The 16,250-nt window shown below is 44.7% G+C and overlaps 1 protein-coding gene and 2 non-coding genes across 3 annotated transcripts; all 3 read right to left on the reverse strand.

Moving 5' to 3' along the window:
* Window positions 1–7,197: 7,197 nt before the first annotated feature.
* Window positions 7,198–7,623, reverse strand: LOC110011401 (uncharacterized mitochondrial protein AtMg01280-like). The gene has a single exon (XM_020691449.1). It carries the CDS (start codon window positions 7,621–7,623, stop codon window positions 7,198–7,200), a length of 426 nt encoding a protein of 141 aa, XP_020547108.1.
* A 3,862-nt stretch (window positions 7,624–11,485) lies between these two features.
* Window positions 11,486–11,559, reverse strand: TRNAF-GAA. The gene has a single exon. It is a non-coding gene; the product is annotated as a tRNA-Phe (tRNA).
* A 3,424-nt stretch (window positions 11,560–14,983) lies between these two features.
* Window positions 14,984–15,055, reverse strand: TRNAE-UUC. Its single transcript has one exon. It is a non-coding gene; the product is annotated as a tRNA-Glu (tRNA).
* Between the last annotated feature and the right edge of the window lie 1,195 nt (window positions 15,056–16,250).

Below are 16,250 nucleotides of genomic sequence, written 5' to 3' on the forward strand. Positions count from 1 at the left end.
TACTCCGTTTAGGCATTGTTGGTTCTTGCGGCGTCCCCATTTTTGGTACATATACAGCAATCGGTGGTTTAGCTGGTTTTGGTTTGTTGAGGATACACTCTTTGTCAGAGTGTCCCATTGTCATACATCTTTGGCACTTCTGGGGTAGCCATTCATACTCAACATCGACTTTACAAGGAGATTCTCCTCCATCCTCATCCGGTGTCATAATTATAATGTGCTTCGGTAAATTTGAGGTCACATCCAACATTACGCATACACGAGCGAAGTCCAGTCTCGTGCATGCTCTCGTAATTGCATCCGGGTAAAGTGGTTTACCCACTCCACTGGCCACCGTACTAAGGCCTTCATCTGTCCATAACTCGACTGGAAGGTGACGTAATTTGATCCACACAGGAACTTGAGTATGCTGTAGTTTCCTTAATACCATCCCTGGTTCCCATTTTTGAAGAACAATAGGCTGCCCCTGAAATAACCACGGCCCTCCTTCAATGACATCTTCCATAGCTGCGACTGATTTGAATTGTAAGAAAAAGAAACCATTATTTGTACCCGTGACCTCCTTTAAGTCCGGCCATACTGACATTGCAAATTCCTTCAAATGGTAAAAGTACAGTCTTTTCCCAAGGAAGTATCCGACAGCGGTGGCTCTCCAACATTTAGACCCATTGCGTATAATATCCAATGTTGGTCGCACTATTACCTCCCCGTTTTGCATTGTTGGAGCCACATAGGATAGGGTCTTGCGAGTGGAGTTATGGAATGCATGAGCTATTTTGTCATTGATAATCGTGTCCGAACATGCATGTAACGGTATATTTCCAACAAACAATCCAGTTGGAAAGCTAGAAAAGTTAGAAAATTGTTTTCTTGTCTTCTTGTGCAAATTGACATCATCTATGACATCAACAGCTGCTGCTGTCATGCCTGCATCAGCAGTGATGCCATCTGTAGTGATCTCAGCAGTGATGTCATCTGAAGTGATGTCAGCAGTGATGTCATCAGAGGTCATCCTAGCATCATCAGTGACGTCACCTTCCACGTCATCCGCCATAGCAGCTGCCAACTCACCATCCCCGTCACCAACAATGGCCACGTCAGCCAGATGTGGACATCGCCGTTCACCCGTCGCCGGCAAAACAGTCGCGTTTCCGGCGGAAATCCCATTCGCCGATGACTGTTTTTCTGAATCAGATGATATCAATGCATTTTCCGATTCCCCGCTGTTCATTCCCGACGGCAGAAGGCATCTCAATGCCGGTCGTAGCTTGCTAACTCGTGACGGCGCTCCTCTACTCTCAACGAACGAACGCAGCGACGGTATGCTTCGGAATCTCTCCTTCCATCTATCTTTCAGATCTCTAAGCGCTGCAATGGTTTTCTCGTCGCCTTTGTCAATGACCGCGTTCGCCAATCGCAAGAACTCTTCAAGGTTGAAAGGCTCAAACCTTCGCCCGCCATTAATGGAAGATGGAGCTTCACCAAGCCCTAACGATGACGCCTGTATTGTTGCTTCTTTTCTCAACAGTCCTTCATCTCCAACCTCTGCAAAGCCGGTAGTATTTGCATCGGTCGCCAAAGATACCAGCGACGTTACATATTCATCCGGCGACTTTTCGTTTTCTGCGTAAACTCGTCCCCGCGGCTGTTCGGTTTCATCAACCGCTTGTGGTTCCAATGGCGCAGCAAACCCAAGCAAATTCGGCGCCGAAGCAGCCTCCTTTTCCGTGTCCAATGGCGCATCAATTCCGAGCAATTGCGGCGCCGAAACGGCCGCTTTTTCCACGTTCGAGGACGCGGCAAACCCTAGTAGTTGCGGCGCCATCTCTCGTCCCCGCGGCTGTTCGGTTTCATCAATCGTTTGTGGTTCCAATGGCGCATCAAACCCAAGCAAATTCGGCGCAGAAGCAGCCTCCTTTTCCATGTTCAATGGCGCATCAAATCTGAGCAATTGCGGCGCCGAAACGGCCGCTTTCGCCATCTCCAAGCCTCCTCTTTTCCCATGCGCAATTAATGTTGATGTCTCCCCAATCATCGGTTCCGATTCGTTCGCCTGAAACTCGCCGGTGAAAGGCGCGGTTTGAACTAAAAGCCGCGTGGTTTTTCCAGTTTTTGTATGGTAGCTATCCTCGCCATCGCCGGTCACCAATCGTCGGCCTCCCACTTTTTCGACATCCCCATCACTGGCCGAAGCGTCGCCGGCGGCCATGTGCATGGATAGTGTATTAGTGCGTGTTTGATATGGTGTGCTAGTGTGTGTTTTAGAGAGAAGATTTTTAGTGAGAGAATTTTTGTGGTCCATCATTCCTAGTTTTCCTTACCTTACCTCTCCATTTCCGCGTCGCCCATTCAATATCTGTTGCCCAATCCCTGTTGGGCCAGTGAAAACGAATCCATCTGCGAATCTCAAAGAGGCACTGACGACTAAATCTGCATCGAAAAGAAAAGTACTACTTCTCCAAGCTTAGATAGAGCCCAAGCAAGCTTCGACCCAAGCCCCTTTCTGATCAAGACCCTTTTCTTTAGAGTTACTCGGTTTTCTCTGGAGATCGAAGAGCAGCGGGAGCGGGCATCTCAGCGCTGAGAGATCGAATTGAATGATCCGATTTTTCTTTATTCCTTCTAAGTTTACTCATTCGTATGAATAAGAAGAGTGAGACCAACTAGTGTTATATTTCCTATTCGGGAGATAACCCTAATCCAAATCTATTCCCGTCCCGGGGATTGACTTTCTCTGAATACTCATAAGTCCACAAAACCATTCACCTTCTTTCCTAGGCCAAGGCGGTTTTTTGCTGCCAATTCGAGACCAAGCTTCGACTGCTGCTATCGGTTTTCCTGCTGTCGCTCCTGTCTTTCTTTTTGGTCTCGCGTCTTCGAACCTACCGTAACTTGTTATTGCTAGTAGAGTGACTTCGTTCCTGGCCTACTCGTCGTTGGGCCTTGGCCTTGCTTGTTGGCTTTCTAGCTGCTCACTCAGTCCCTTGCTTCTTTGCTATTTTAGGTCTCCTTTCAGTCTCACTTACTGTACCGATAGGTAATATTTTTCTTTCTTTCCATCTCCGATAAAGGAAAAGTAGTGAGTTCGAGTTCATGGATTGGACCCGCCCCGCAGGGGGACCCCCGGAGAAGCGGAGTGAGTGACTCATGGGTATGGGGCACGAATGGGCCTTTGACGTAGGGTGAGCGAGTGGTTATATGGTCTACGATTAGCCCCGTACTCCAAAAAAGGAAGGGGCTTCAGTAGTAGACAAAATATAAGCACCAGGAGAACTCACCCCCAGATAGACTTGCCTCCCGCCCCCGCCATTTCGGATTCAGGAAGGAATGGAATAGAGGGGTGAACTTTTGACTTTTATATGTAGTCTTTCTTTTCTCTATAGTAAGTAAATAGTAGTATACTCTTTCTAGTAGCATATCTCTGTATAGTTTGTTGCTAGTAGTTTCTAGTTATATACTATACTTATACCTTTTCTTTTCTGTCTTATAGTACAATTGTAAACAGAGCCACCAATTTTCTCTTGTGTTTATACGCCAAGGTTTTTCAGATCTGTACCTATAGGTGCAGGAGATTGAAATCCTGAGAAAGATTACCGGTAGGTCGAGAACGTAGTTGCTCTCGCTCCTTATCCTATTCTGCTTTCTCCCCTAACCCTGATTCTACGGCCGATTTCACTAAGGAAAATCCTATTTTCTCACCATCCCACGGGTATGGAGAAGCAGTAGTAGGCCAGGCAATGGTCTTTCTTTCTATCTTCTGGCTGTTCCCAGAAGGAATTTCCGAGCTTTTGAAATAATAGCTGTGGCACTCTCTTTCTTCCATAGAGAAGGAACTTATCCTTAGACTTTTGGAGCTTTGGCTTAGGTTTGGACCTGTACTAGTTCGAGAAGTGAGAGCACCAGGTTGGAAGATGCTGGTTCGAGAGGACCTGGAAGAATGCTAGTAAGAAGGAGGCTAGTTTGCTAGGTTGTAGATCTTCTCCCTTATTCTTTATAGAGGAATCCCCTAAATTCAAATAAGATCTTTCTCTGCGTCGTCAAAAGCCTAATTGAGACAAATCAGCTCTTACAGTTCTCCGGTCTTTGCTCTTGAAGATCCGCTCTTGCTTGAGAACCTCTATCTCTTTCTTCAAAGCCTCATTCGAAGCCAGTCAGTCTTACAGTATATTACCCGCAAGTTCATCTTCTTTGATTGCATTAATTTCCTATCCTTCCCGCTCTAGTTCGACTAGCTTTCCTTTCACATGGTTCAGTCTTGGTGTGAACAAAAGGCATAAGCGCAGTTGTTAGAATTTCATCTGCATCTGGCGTTCAGCTCTCTCCTCGCCTTATGCTTTGGTTTGAATTAGCTGCTTAGTGCTTGGGCAATTAGCTTAGTTAGTGCTTGAGTGCTTGGGCCAATGACGCAGCATCACATTGTCACACTAAATGGTTGAAGGTTGCCGAGAGAACAGACTCAGTTCAGTCAATAGAGAGCGAAGCCACACAAGTTCAGATGCAGTGTGAGCCAAGGAACGATACTCAGACTCAGCACTTGATCGTGCCACGACGTGCTCTTTCTTGGAAGACCACGAAATCAGGGAATCACCAAAGAACACCAAATATCCCCCCGTTGATCGCTTATCATCAGGGCGTCTGGGCAAGCTGCCCACCCAGTCGGCATTGGGCGACTAAATCAAGGTAATATGAGCACTTAATGTGCAGAGCTAGATTAGTTGTCCCTTTGAGATAGCGAAGTAGATCTTTGACTGCTTGCCATTGTAGTTCTGTTGGTGCCGCAAGGAATTGACTGAGTTTACTGACAGAAAATGCAATGTCTGGCCTTGTGTTTGCCAAATACTGGAGTGGAGTGCTCCTACTATTCTTCTATAAGAAACTGGATTGGTGTATGGTGCACTATCCATTTTGAAAGAGATCGACCCGGGACCATTGGCGTAGTGCAGGCAGGGAGACACATGAAAGATGCTCCATCGATCTAAGAGATCATTAATATACTTCCTCTGATTTAAATAAAACCCAGTTGAATCTCGTGAAATCTCAATCCCTAGGAAGTAATGTATTGGGCCTAGGTCTTTGAGAGAGAACAGATCATTAAGCTTAGTAACAAAGAGATTCATGCTTCTGTGATTATTTCCAGTAAGAAAGATGTCATATACATAGATGAGCACAAGTCAAATCTTATCATGATTTTAAAAGTAAAACAGATAGGTATCACTCTTACTGTTCTGAAACTTCCAATGTACGCAGGCGATCAAACCACGCTCTCGGCGCTTGTTTTAGTCCATACAAGGCTTTTGTCAATTTGCACACATGTTGAGGCCGTTTCGGATCCACAAAGCCTGAAGGCTGAGGCATAAACACTGTCCCCTACTATGAGCAGGCAAATGCCCATTGTTGAAGGCATTGTTGACATCTAATTGCCTTACATCCCACTTACGTGAAGTAGTTGGCTTAATTACTAGGCGTCTCATCATAGTCAACTCCAGGTTCTTGTAAGTATCCCCTTGCAACTAGTCGTGCTTTGTACTTATTTATTGAATCATCTGGATTTCACTTTGGCTTGAGTATCCATCTACATTCCACAACATTTTGTGAAGGGTGATATGGAACCTTTTATGACGAACTAGAGCAGAGTACTCCTCTTCTATCGAATAAGGCTCGTTTCCAGTGATCTAGCTTCAATGCTTCTTGCACTGTTCTGGGTGCTGTTCTGAGATGAAGCGGATCATATGCAGCAAGACCCACAAACGGTCGTTTGGGTTTAAAGATTCCAAGTTTCCCTCTGGTAACCATTTGATGTTGATTCTGAGTAGTGGGTTTAATTGAATGTTCAATGACAGCAGTTGAGGTTGGGCTTGGTGGCAAAGCACAGGATGCTGGAGGAGAAGATTGTGCAGATGGGCTTACGTCCACATGAGGCCCATCATATGAAGAAGTCTTTCTTTCTGCAGTTGGATCCGAAAGATGTGGCCCAAGATCAGATAAATGAAGTGCGTCGTTTTGATTATGAGTCTGATACATCTCGTTTTGAGGCGACGTCGTTTGCTCTGAAGAGCTAAGCTCTCCGTTTTAAGCAGGCCAGTCAGCTGGACTGATACCAGACAGAAAAAAAGTAGGGCATGACATTTCCAAGGGGTTGTAGCGGCGGCCTTTCCAATCCTTGAGTTCCCTAGAGCCGGAATGGAAATAAAATATAGGAGGATATAGCGTATAGAGAAGTACTCCACTACGTCGATTGAGCAATAGCGAGAGGAGAGGAAGAATCAACCTGAAGCGGAACGTGTGCCTACCGCTAATCCATCCAATCGCTGCCCAAGGGCATCTCTCTCCCCCCTTCTTTTCTTAGAAAATCAACTAACTTTATCGGCCTCTTTGACTATACTAAGAAAAAAGAAAGAGAATTTTCCCATCATCCGGGTTCGAAAGGTTAGCTTGGCTCGCGGGTTCGACTTAGAGGGGGCAGAGCCCTATAAGATAACCCTTTCCTCTTACTTGATTGGCCTGGCCTTTATGCCAGAGCAGGAAATAAAGAAAAAGATTATCTCCCCAATTCACTTGTCCGCCTACCAATGATAGCCTTTCAAATCGAATTCCAATATTGATAGAAATGCGAAGGAGACCCACATGCCCACTTCTCCTTCCCCGCCCCATTTCTGGGACTGGCCTCGTTCACTGGCCTCGTTCTTATTTTAGGGCTCAAATAAAAACGACAAACCCCGCACAAAAGAGTAACATATCCTTTACATCATAGCATAGAAAGCAGTACCGTTGATCCCAGATCCCAATTGGTCTGTCTATCTACTACTAATTCGCCTTGCCCCTCCCATCGAGCAAAGTCGTGATCCATTTCTGCCTGTAGCCGAGGACGTTCGTTGCCACGAACCCGTCAAGAACCTTAGCACGTCCAGAATCTTCTTATTCGCTTGAATCTCGTTCAACTCATAAAGCGAACCCGTCAAGAACCTTAGCACGTCCAGAATCTTCTTATTCGCTTGAATCTCGTTCAACTCATAAAGACATACAATCAGCGAACCAGAGACCAAAGTAGGGCTCGACAAAACAGATGGGGTTCCTTTTTAGAGATTCTTATTTTTCGGTAAATGTAAATTTCATTAATAAAGAGTAATGGTACAGTACAACATGGTACAACATGGGATTATCAACTGGTTTCTCCCTCTACCCAAGGGATACGCCTTTTTAGAGATTCTTATCAAACCAATATCTTTTTAAAATAGAAAGATTGTGGGCCATTTTGTCCAGATCCATGGCTACTTTTCTGTAGATTTCAAGCTCTGCTCTATCAATGTCTCCAGAGTGAAACCCCAACCTGTGTTGATCTTCTGCTTCCAAGTCGGCTCTGGTCTCGTCACAAAACTCTTTAATAGCAATATCGGGCGCTTCATACTGCGCATTACTCATGAGGTCAGGGTTTATTATTATTATTTTTTTCAAGAGTGAATAACAATCAGTTTGAATTTCTCGGATCTGCAGATCTCGGTTTTCAAATTCTAATCGAAGGTTATATTCCTTTTGGGAGTAACAGGCAGTCAGTTCCGCCTTGATGTCGGACCAGTATTGGCCCTTTTCTTTATCAAGCAGAAAAATGGAATTGGCATTTTCCATTCTAACGATCCTATTTCTTATAGAGCACTCTAAGCCTAGATTCGGAGTCACGTCCCAAGGTTCCGATATGACATGTACTCCAAATGAATCCTCGGTACTGGCGGAAGAGGCTGCTGGGATGGAAGGCCCTGGAAGAGTAAGCCCTTGAGTGACACATTTCCACGGGGACCGAGACTACTCGGATTGGAGGAGTCAGCTAAACTCAGTATGGTGATCAGTGGTGGAGAGTGGCATTGGCCTCCTATCACTGATTTTGAGTGTCTGGAGATTACACATGCATTACCCACAATCCAGCCTCCTATCACTGATTTTGAGTGTCTGGAGATTACACATGCATTACCCACAATCCATGGAGGGGAGGACCACATTGTTTGGAGATTTGATCATGGACAACCTACAGCCCAGGCTCTTTACAGACTATTTGATCCACCAGGACCGAAAGTAGGCTGGTCTTCGCTACTTTCGGGATCACTGAAGATACCACGCCATTTATTCATCCTATGGCTTGCTATACTTGGCAAGTTAGCCACGACGGACAAACCATGGCTAGCCCACTTGGGCCCTTGTACTCTGTGCAACGAGGGAGCAACGGAAACACATGACCACTTATTCTTCCAGTGCAGATTTAGTCGATAATGCCTCACTGCAATTCGGAGAATGGTACGATTTTCTTGGCCCAATAGAGACTGGATAACAGACATTGCATGGGCTTCCCGAAGATGGAGAGGTAAACACATTGTTAACATGTCATATCGAGCACTTTTAGCATCATGTGTTTACCACATTTGGAAGGAGCGAAACTTGAGACGATTCGAGCACACCGAAAGGACACGTAGCACCATTGCTTTGTTGATAGTTGAGGATATCAGACAACGGATCCATAGCATTACTTTAAAAAGTTCAGTCAGTACACGAGCCTTATATAGACTATGGCGTATCCCTTGGTCTGTCGAGGGAGAAACCAACTGATGATCACATTGTTGTACTGTACTACTTTGTTACTTAATGAAACTTACATTTATCAAAAAAAAAAAAAAGAGTAAGCCCTTGGGGTTGGTTGACCTCAGGTTCCCCGTCATGCCCCACCGGGAATTCTTTATTTACTCCTTCGAAAAAAGAATAAGTTGGAGAATTTTGTCCTGGTGAGACTTTTAAAGTGAAAGTTGTAAAAATAAAAAAAAAAGAATGAAACGCAGGAGATAGGAAAAAGAAAGAACTACGACAGAAATTAGAACATAAAGAAGAGTCGCAGCGCCCTTCTTTCTCTTTGATAAATGATGGTAAAGGAGAGTGAAACTGAAAAAAAATACAAGAAAGATAAGCAGCAATGAGGGGATAGAAAATCCTTCTGATTCCAGAAAATGGGAAAATGATACGGCTAAAAAAACAATGAGAGCTCTAACTAAAAGTTTTGCAAAAATCATCTTCATTTCTTCTTTCTAATTCATGAACTTCAAGGCTGGTTCTGAACGCCGCGTAACATCATCTTCAACCAACCTCCACCATACCGGTGCGACCACTAAAGAATTGCTTATACACGCTTATATACGCTTACTAAAAGACTGACTTTGTTTTACTTAATGAAACTTACATTTACCAAAAAAAAAAAAAGACTGACTTTCATTCATTAGGCCAGCGTGAAACTAAGAAAGAGAGATGTGCCTAAGGCGGTAAGCAAACTGTGCACGCTAAGAGAAGAGGAGAGATGCTCGCAATTACTACCACAAGAAAGCCGCCCCCTATCTTTGAAAGGGGCCTGTCACTTCGTTCGTACCTTCTTGGCTTAGGCTTTCAACTGAACAACATGGCCTTGCCTAAAGTAAATGACAATTCACTGGAAGAAGATAATACCTTGTTAAGGGTAAGGCAATCCCTGTCATTCTGTATTTGATCATGATTTGTTGTGTATTTATGGTGAGCAGTAAGCAAAAGATCTTATTTAGTTGGAGGGCGTTTGTGTTTTCTCTACAAGAGTGTTAATTTTTTTAGGTGTATTTTTCCTGGTAGAGATAAATACACTAAGACATGCTCCCCTTTTCTGGAGAAAGAGCCCTTATTCGGATTCGAACCGATTAAGCCTATTTCTTAGGGCTTCAAGAGCGTGACTCTTGTTTTTATTTATATAAAGAATTTTCAGTCTAGTTTGCCACAAGGTGTGCAAGCGAGGAGAGCTAGCCTATGTGGAGTCAAGCTGCAGGCACTCGACAACAACAAGAGAAAGGCCAGTCACAGAACACAAACCCAATCCAGCCGGAGAACCCATGCATTCAATTAGAAAAACCTTCCTGGTTCAAAGTCATGTAGGTGCGGTCGAGCGGAAAAAGCCCAAGAGCTTGGTACAGCAAGGTTGAATCTTATTTTATCAGTCAAGGTTTCAGGCGGAGCTGCAGTGAGCCAACATTGTATATCAAATGCCAATCCACATCTGAGATTCTCATTCTCGAACTCTATGTGGATGATCTTATTGTCACTGGCAGCAATGCTGCCTCTATTTCATCTTTCAAGCAAGATATGATGAGCAGCTTTCAGATGAGAGATTTGGGGTTGATGAATTACTTCCTAGGGATGGAAGCAGTGCTACCTCTGGCATTTTCATCTCTCAAGAGAAATATGCCAATAATCTGCTGAAGAAGTTCAACATGCAGAATTGCAAGGCTGGTCGTGGATCATGCTAACGCATTGGCCACACTACCTTCCATGATTAGTAGAAGGTATTAATATCCGGCCAATAGAGATCGAAGTGAAAGAGGATCCTGCATACTGCTCCTGGTTCAAAGTCATGTAGGTGCGGTCGAGCGGAAAAAGCCCAAGAGCTTGGTACAGCAAGGTTGAATCATATTATATGAGTCAAGGTTTCAGGCGGAGCTGCAGTGAGCCAACATTGTATATCAAATGCCAATCCACATCTGAGATTCTCATTCTTGAACTCTATGTGGATGATCTTATTGTTGCTGCCTCTATTTCATCTTTCAAGCAAGATATGATGAGCAGCTTTCAGATGAGAGATTTGGGGTTGATGAATTACTTCCTAGGGATGGAAGCAGTGCTACCTCTGGCATTTTCATCTCTCAAGAGAAATATGCCAATAATCTGCTGAAGAAGTTCAACATGCAGAATTGCAAGGCTGGTCGTAGATCATGCTAACGCATTGGCCACACTAGCTTCCATGATTAGTAGAAGGTATTAATATCCGGCCAATAGAGATCGAAGTGAATTGAAAGCCTGCATACTGCAATCAAAGAAGGCCAACCTGTAGACAAATAAGATAAAAAAAGAAAACGATAGTGGCTAGGAATAGGAAAGGAATAGACCATCGGAATAACATAGTCAAGTAAGCGCGATTTTTCCATTTTCATTTCCAAGAAAGGTTGCACTAAGTTACTTACGTTTGAGGCTGACTTCGACCCCACATCAAGGTGACAGGATTCAAACCTATGGCCCTCTGTACCCAAAACAGATGCGCTGACCAGACTGCGCTACACCTCGTCTCACCACCCCGGAGCATATAGATCCACCCGATCGATGAAGACTCAAACCGAACTCGCCCATCCTTTTGGGCACAGGGATGCGAGAACCAATCCGAATAATCAACCGCTTTTTTTAGAAAATCTGCCTCCAGCAAGACAAGATAGGGGGACGCCAAAAAGCCGTATAGTGCAGGAGCGCTCACATTTTTTGGTTTACTCTTTCACTTGAATTTGAAAATCCGGCTTGCTCCCGGCTAGCAAGAAAACTCAAAAGCTCCTCTCCTTATTAGTCGAGTGACTTCATACCTCTCCTTACCAGTCGAGCTTAATTACATCGATCCGTTAGCTTTAGGCTTTCGCGTTAGCGCGCCCATCCTTTGCTTGTTCCCTTCGCCCGCTTAGAAGTGGATTCGAACCACTGACAAAAGGATTTTCAGTCCTTTGCTCTAACCAGCTGAGCTACGTGAACCACTTTCCTAAAGTCTATTTTCTTCATCGAATAGCGCTCTACCTTACCACTTAACTAGTAAGGAAAAGCCCTTGACTAATAAGAATATATAGGCTTTTTCGCTTGTTCGTCAAGCTTTCGAGTAGCTCTTTCAACTGCCGCCTAATCCCCCAACATGCTCAAGAACCGAGAGCCGTCCAAGGACTGGACGGCCGGAGGGAGCTGCTTATAGAAAGAAGATAGGCAGAAAAACAAGGCGCAACGGGCTCTCTGCTCCTAGTCACTAAGTAGTGCTATTCGGGGGACTGGACTCCACCAAGAGGTTCTTTCTCTCACGTAATTTCGCCCGCCCCTTTCATTTCCGTGCCGGAGGAAATGGGATTCGAACCCATGATACAATCTTCTTGTATGTCATGTCGATTTACCAATGCTTTAAGCCACTCAGCCATACCTCCAAGTTGTTGATCGGAATGGAATTGGATGTGCCGGGTTTGGTTGGTTGCCTGAAGGGCTATCTGATCCGATCAACTGCCTAAGCCATAGCGCGCTAGCGCGCGTACTCTTCTTCTATGAGCGAGACTCTATCCACATCTGCCACTCGTTGGGCGACGCCTTCTTTTCTATGAACAGCCCACCACTGAATGATGAACTTTCCAGTTTTCGCCTCCGACCCGAGAAAAGACACGGTCAAGCCAAGCCCTTACCCGCCTGAATGGAATTCATATCTCCTTCGTCTGGTCGAGAAGGGGGAAAGCCCGGAGAACCAGGCTTGCTTAGCTTACAAAGCTAGCTTACTAAGGCGAAGGAATTTTTGGTTGATTGCACGAGTTAGCCAGCAAACCCCCCTGACTCATCTCTCTCTCTATAGAAAAAGCCCTTTCTCCTTTTCATAATAATAAGGTAAGCATCCAGCTCTCGATCCAGAGCTACTGCTTCAACAATCAACTGAGCTCAGGAAGTCAGGTTAAGACGTCGACTTATACAGGGGAGATGAAAAAGAATTCCTGTCTTTAGAAGTCAATCCCACTAAACTACACTTGTACGCTTGACATGAAAAGTAGAGGCAAGCGGAGTCAAAGGCCGAGCCTCCACTAGCAAAGGGGGACAGCCATGCCAATCCAAGCAGAGCAAAAGTGCGCCCACTCTACCTTTCTTTCTTTATCTTAGACTTCGTTCTTCAAGGAGACCCATGCGCATTTCCTCTGTTCTATGCTCTTGAACTCTTGATTCCCTTGTGCCTTTAGTTTAAGTATAGGTCATCGATTCAATCTATCTTGATGGGATTTTTCGAGTAGGTAGCGACAAGAGGCTACATCAATAGCGGAAACTTTTTTTCGGGTACGGTAGGCTTGGAGTCAGAAGTCCTATTTTTCCCAACCAAATAAGCACTTTTGCAAAGTTCACCTTCCCGCGGTCAAAACAAGACTTACAGATAACAATCAGACCTTACCAGGTATAGGGACCAGACTATAGAGCCTAGTTAAAAAGAATTCGGGCTTGCTTTCTCAATTCACATCTATGAGCAATGATTCTTCTATCTCTTGCTCGCTTCGATCGGACTCTGACAGCTTAGGGAAGAATGATGGGTCGCTAACAAGGCCTCTAAATGACCGCTCAGAAAAGGCCTACCCATTTATTCCCAATCTGTCACTTGCTCGTCCCTCTCTCATGAAAATGATCTCTCTTCTCTCGGCGGCTTTGACTCATGTCTATAGCCAGTTGCTAAGACGATTCCCATTCAAGCATTCTCATTCAACGATCTATCAATGCTGCCCTTCTTCTTTCTTTTTTTTTATTCAAAATTCCTTTCTTTCTACTAGTTCTTACATAATATAAGCAATTTGCAGGAAGTAAACGAATCCTTCCGAACAACTATAAATAGCTTTAGCATCTTTTTTTTGAGTTGAAAAGGTCTTTATAGAGCTAAGGGGAAGGTTTGGAACCCTAGTAGCAGAATGGAATCAGCTTACCGGGCTGACTTCCATGCCAAGTCCGAACAACTATAAATAGCTTTAGCATCTTTTTTTTGAGTTGAAAAGGTCTTTATAGAGCTAAGGGGAAGGTTTGGAACCCTAGTAGCAGAATGGAATCAGCTTACCGGACTGACTTCCATGCCAAGACGAGGAGTTTAACTCACTACCTCGTAAGGGCGTTGAGAATTGTTTTTGCTTTTATTGCTATAAACTTTTTCAAAAGTATGAAAATAGCCTTTGCATATTAGTAGGGACCTAAACACAGGAATGGTTTTTCTTAGAGTCAGACCATGCCTTATGACGAAAGGGGCAGAAAGGACGGATCACCTGTCGATCTGTGATCAAAGAAAACTATACCTGAAGAATGGGATAGAGATTGACAAGCACAAAAGCTATATCTCATATCTAAACATTAATCTATGCTCATTGATGAGACGGCGACATAGAGAGAAGAAAGTATACCCTTTGTCACCCCCCTTCTCACTTAAAAGTAAAGAAGAGATAGAAACTTTGGAATCAAAATTTTGTGGGATTGAGGATGGAATCGAATAGCGAATGCACTTGCGGTTAAGACAGGTCCTGCATCTCCTACCTAATGCAATTGACCGACCCGCCATCTCTTTCCTTCAATAATGCCTTCGCTTCACTTCACTTCAAGACGTTATTTACCAATAAGAATAGGAAAAACTACCTTTTTGAATGGAAGAAGCCGAAGGGGTTTTCGAGCGCTGCGGTAATGAGCCGTAAGAAAGATGAGCAGAGCATTCCTTCCGCCGGCCTTGTTAGGAGTAGGGGAGCGTGGTGAGATAGATAGACGTCCAATCCTGCAGCAACTAGTTGCTCGGCCTTAGTCTTGGGCTTTTCTCACACTTCAATCAACCCCTTCGTACTTCAATCCAATCAATCGATCGATCAAGAGGCTAATCTCTTTTTTTTGGGCCGGTAGCTAAAAGAAAGTCCTCGCTTTCTCTTGAACAAGGGACATAGCATTAGCTTCAATTTCACAAGCTCAACCTTGAAAAACAAAGGTGGCGACGTTGAACGCTTCAACTCGGCCACTGAAGAAGGCGAAGGCTGGGCAAGAGACTAGGCCAACTTACTGCTTACTGCCATGCCATGGTTGAAGCTTTAGGCTCCATAGACAGAATTATGTATTAGGTATTAGGGAGGAGAGGACACCACTCAGCACCTAAGGTGGGGTTCAATGCCTAACAAAAACGGCCAAAAGCAAAATAAAGAGAGAAAAAGAGATGTATGGCTGAGGGGAGGAGAGAAAGAACGCATGCATGGAGATTCGAGATGAAAGGACATCTAAGGCTAAGGAAGAATGAAAGGAAGTCCATTACTGAGAGAAATGGTGATCTCGTCTTGCTTGCTGGGAGAGAGGAAGCTTCCGGACCACCTTTGGAAGCCAGATAGCGAGCGATCACTCAGCAATGAACACTAACTGAAAGCGGCCGGGAATGAGTACCTATCCCTTACGGGAATCGAACCCGTGTCTTCGACATGAAAAGACGATGTCCTAACCACTGGACGAAAGGGACCAAAAAGCCATTCTTCATATACCTCGGATCCGAGAATAGAAGTGGTTCGTTTTGTTTCTATATGCAATTCAAGATTTCGTTTGTGTTCATGTTGGCGATTTCTGATGTGAATTCGGTGGGTCGTCCCCCCTTCCTACGGGTTCCCTCACCGACCCAGTGACACACCAATGCCCCTTCTCTTTCTCTGATCATAAAGCCCCCTGATCCCTTTATTTTTCTTTCATCCCCCCATAAGACCCCGCTCTTTCGAATTCAAAAAAAAAAGAAAAAAGAGGGGCGAGGCGCCCGTTTGAAGTGGCGAAGGCCTATGCTACAGTAAGAAAAAAAGTACGTTGAGGTTCGATGGTAATTGAACCTGGTTGAGGAAAGCTCAGCTTATGAAATCGCTTAGCCGTTAAGTTAAAACATATTGTAGTAGTGAGGCGTCGGTACGGAGTTGCGTCAGCTGTGGATATAGACTAGGCTAAGTGACGGACTTCATCTCTTCTATTCTCTTCACTTATACCTTACACTTCAGCTGAGTCTAACGAGGCTCAGGTGCGGAGCCTTACACTGTGGACCGAGACTACGCAAAGGTAGAACACCATAGAAACTTCGCTGACTTTATCATAAACCTTGATTTCGCTACTCTCAATAAGAACCCGGAATAGCGTAAATCGATTCGTGTTCCGCTTCCAAAGAGTCAGTCGTCTTTCCCGTGTGAACTGCAGACGACTCTCCAGTGGTTCCATTCCTTCTTACTGTACTTCTGGGTCAACCCAACCCGAATGGGAAGAAGAGGCTCGATGTAATTGAGTCCACTTTGTACCTTTGCTGACCAGACCAATCAGTCATTTTAGAAAAGGGAAGGGAACTTCTCACTGAAGGAGGCGGGAAGCTACCGCTTCTAGAATGGAAGCTTATCCTTGACTTTTTTTTGGAGCGTATCGCTATTTTGAAATAAGAAAAAAAGGTTTTATGGATGAAGTAATCTCCATGACAAATGGTTACGGTTGTGGAAAGCGGAGAAAGTCGGGAACCGTCGGTTACCTTTTGAATCAAAGTAGCGACGAGCCGAGTCTGTCTTACGACGAAAGGGGGAGAAGCTTTGCTTCGTAGACAGCTTCGCTTCCTCGTCGCTTCTTTCTGGCGACTAGCTTCTCAAGTGGGTGGCTTGGTAAGCAAGCTACCTTCAGCATCGGTAAAATCCCTATCA

This window comes from Sesamum indicum, unplaced genomic scaffold (genome assembly GCF_000512975.1).
Source record: "Sesamum indicum cultivar Zhongzhi No. 13 unplaced genomic scaffold, S_indicum_v1.0 scaffold00221, whole genome shotgun sequence".
In the NCBI taxonomy this organism is placed as follows: Eukaryota; Viridiplantae; Streptophyta; class Magnoliopsida; order Lamiales; family Pedaliaceae; genus Sesamum; species Sesamum indicum.